This window comes from Cyrtonyx montezumae, unplaced genomic scaffold (assembly GCF_038088225.1).
Source record: "Cyrtonyx montezumae isolate F1298 unplaced genomic scaffold, pur_monq_1.0 scaffold_2, whole genome shotgun sequence".
Taxonomy (NCBI): domain Eukaryota; kingdom Metazoa; phylum Chordata; class Aves; order Galliformes; family Odontophoridae; genus Cyrtonyx; species Cyrtonyx montezumae.
In genome coordinates, this window is record NW_027071936.1 from 28,670,690 (window position 1) to 28,673,578 (window position 2,889).

General features: G+C 49.2%; 1 protein-coding gene across 1 annotated transcript; it reads right to left on the reverse strand.

Annotated features, from left to right (window-relative positions):
• Positions 1 to 630: 630 nt before the first annotated feature.
• On the reverse strand, positions 631 to 2,265 carry STBD1 (starch binding domain 1). Its single transcript, XM_065736728.1, has 2 exons — positions 1,997 to 2,265; positions 631 to 1,911 (listed from the first exon to the last, which is right to left on the reverse strand). The coding sequence occupies exons 1-2, from the start codon at positions 2,244 to 2,246 to the stop codon at positions 1,088 to 1,090; spliced, it is 1,074 nt and encodes a 357-aa protein (XP_065592800.1). The 5' UTR covers positions 2,247 to 2,265; the 3' UTR covers positions 631 to 1,087.
• Between the last annotated feature and the right edge of the window lie 624 nt (positions 2,266 to 2,889).

Here is a 2,889-nt window from a genome sequence, read left to right on the forward strand (position 1 = left end):
TTGTTTTTTGGGAAGAGCTTGCTGCAAGCAGCATTGTATTCGTAACTAACAATATGAAAAGCAGCCAGTGGAGCAGGTCTCTTATAAAACAGAAGCAACTAGTTGATGCTGGAAGTGTTCTGTGTGCTCTGGCTTCCTTAGAAGGCTACATAAGTTTAAGTCTTCACACTGTATGCTTGTTTCAAGACTGGTCTTTACTATTTTTTAACAATAGTGTAATGTTTTCAGAAGCAGCATATGCCACATAACTATTTCAGGAAGACTCCTATCCCATGATTATTACAGCAGCTTTAGTTCTTAGTTTTTTTTTTAAAGCTTGCTCTCACACTAACAAAGTAATTTATTAAGCCCAGACAATCATTTCTGACCTTTGCTCTCTATCTCATGCAATGATCCTCCAACTGAAAAACAGAACAAAAAAAACAAACAAACCCCCCCCCACACACACACACATCTGCCAAGCCTTCATTAGAGCTGGGGTGCTTCCTAGAGAGCAAGAAATGAATTACTTAGACCATTGTCACTCTGAACAGCGCCTGTTACTTTTCAGGAGTCATTTAGCACTAAGATTTCCAATCAAGGAACCCAACTCTATTCTACTGAATTTACAGAGTCAGTTCACAGGTCGTGTTATAAAAGACTGTAAGTCTGAAAGTGTTTATTGCTTAATTAATACATTACATAAGTTACAACATTTAAGTTCACATTACAGTGTAACCATGCTTCCTAGTATGCTTTTAAAGCCCTAAGCCATCAGCACAAACATGCATCCCATAGCCCCACTCAAAGCGGCCCAAACTCAAGTCCAGGGTCCAGAGTTACCCAGGCAGGCAGCAGCTCAGAATGCTGCTCATGCCTTCATAACCTACTTGGCACATCTTCATAAGATGGCCGGGGTTGATTTTTCAAGTTGCCAAGTGACTTCCTAAGGGGGGGTGACCAATATCTACTGCTCACACAGTTTAATCAGATTCAATAATGGGACTTACAGAGCTGCACAGTAAAGATGTTCTACTGAAGAGGGAGAAAGTTTAGGGGCTTCATGATTAATCTAAGCAGGTTTAGATAAGCAGCGTCCAAAATCCAGTCAGTGGTATCCCCACCACTGATGCGCGATTTGATCTTCATGTTCGGTCACTAGGGTCCTGTTACCGCATTCTTCCCAACGTGTGACCTTCCCGTTCTCCACCAAGATAAACTTCCACTCTACTTTGGTGTCCACTGGCAAGGTAATAGACTCAGACCAGTAGCCATCCTTGTCATACTTGAGGGGAACATAGCTGTGCCACTGGCCTAGACACTCATGGTCACCAGTAACACCAATCAGCTGAGCACCAGAGTGTGTGATGTAGTGCACACGGAAAGTCACATGGATATTTTGAAACAGTGGGGGCACCGCTGCAACTCTCTTTGCTTTCAAGTCCCCATCAGGGCAGTCTCCTTGTTCCCATTCTTTGCTGTCCGAGTCTTCCATGCTGCCATTCTGACCGGCCTCTCCCCAGTCCAGGTGTTCAGAAACAACTTCCCAATCTTCATGGTCCAAGTCACGGCTCTCAGCTGGCTGGCACAGCCGCTCCTCGCTTCTGTTCTTGTGAACCTCATCAGAGGCTCCTGCCAAGTTCATCACACACCATCCCTCACTTGCTTGTCCTGCCTGAGGTCTCGGTTCTCCTCCCTGGCCATCACGCACACCAGCCAGATGCTGCCCAGCATCAGTCTCTGAGGAGGTGACACACTGCTTTGGCAGCAGGTGCTCCATCTCCGGAGATTTACAGGAAACGGTACTGCTCAGAACATGGTTAAGTTCACTCCCTGGTGCCGCCGTCAAGTCTTCTCCTGGTTTCTGAGGACTGGACAGAGCAGCAGCCTTTGCTCGCCGCAGTACTTCCTCACTGCTCACCAGAAGGTCCTCTAAGCACAGAGGATAAAAACAGAAATAGTTTAAGTAACACAGATAACTCAGACCCCCGTGGTTGGGCAGCCCGCAGCCCACTACCTGTAGCCTCCGCCTCTCCCCTCGCCTGCGGGACCGCCGGGGCCGCCTCGCCGCTCTCCTCTCCCTGTCCGTCGCGGCCACCGTACCAGAACCAGGCGACCAGGGCGGCCAGGAGCCCCACCACCAGCGCCGGCCACAGCCCCGCTCCCAGCCAGCCCCAGCCGCGGGCCTCGGCCGGCAGAGCGGCGGCAGGCAGGCGCGGGGAAGCCGGGGGCTGCCACAGCACGGGCGGGCCGCGGTCGCGGGCCATAACCGGACACTGGCAGTGGGACTCCTACCTCCCCTGCCCCGGTCGCGGCTTTAAGGCGGGCTCCGAGCCCAGGAGGAGCCGCCCCTGGGGCGGGCCGCGGCTTCCCTCGGCGCCATTGGGCCGCCCTTGGAGCGGACTGCTGCGAGAGGGGTAGTGTGCTAAGGTACGGCTAAAAGGTTTATGTTTTGAACAGAATGCGTGATGACCTCTGTTTCTGAAAGAAAGCGTTCGCGACTGGCGAACCTGGAGCTATAGCAACCGCAGAAGTTTATGCAGTCGAGAGGCGCTGGTGGTGAAAAGCCAGGTTTCTTCTGGCGTCCCTGAGAACTCAGTTAAACTCACTGCCAATTTTGTAATCTGCACATCATGTTCTAATGCTTACAATTGGATTTCGCACCATTGTTCTGCTCTTCCATCATCCCCATTATTAAGCTCAGGAAGCTTTTTTGGGCTACCATGCCTTCAAATTCCATTAGTACAGAAAATAATTAACGATTATTTAATTTAACTTTGTGTTACTACCCAGTTCTGTTCCTCTTGGAGTAATGATGTCAAATTTTAATTCAAAATTAGACAATCACACAATAATAATCATAAAATCTAGTAAATGTAGTTTCTGATTTTGTAGTTCAGATTGATAATC

Coding starts and splice junctions, on each gene's coding strand:
- STBD1 (XM_065736728.1), bottom strand. CDS start 2,246: ATGGCCCGCGACCGCGGCCCGCCCGTGCTGTGGCAGCCCCCGGCTTCC. Junction 1,912..1,996: donor GGGAGAGGCGGAGGCTACAG/GTAGTGGGCTGC, acceptor CTCTGTGCTTAG/AGGACCTTCTGGTGAGCAGT.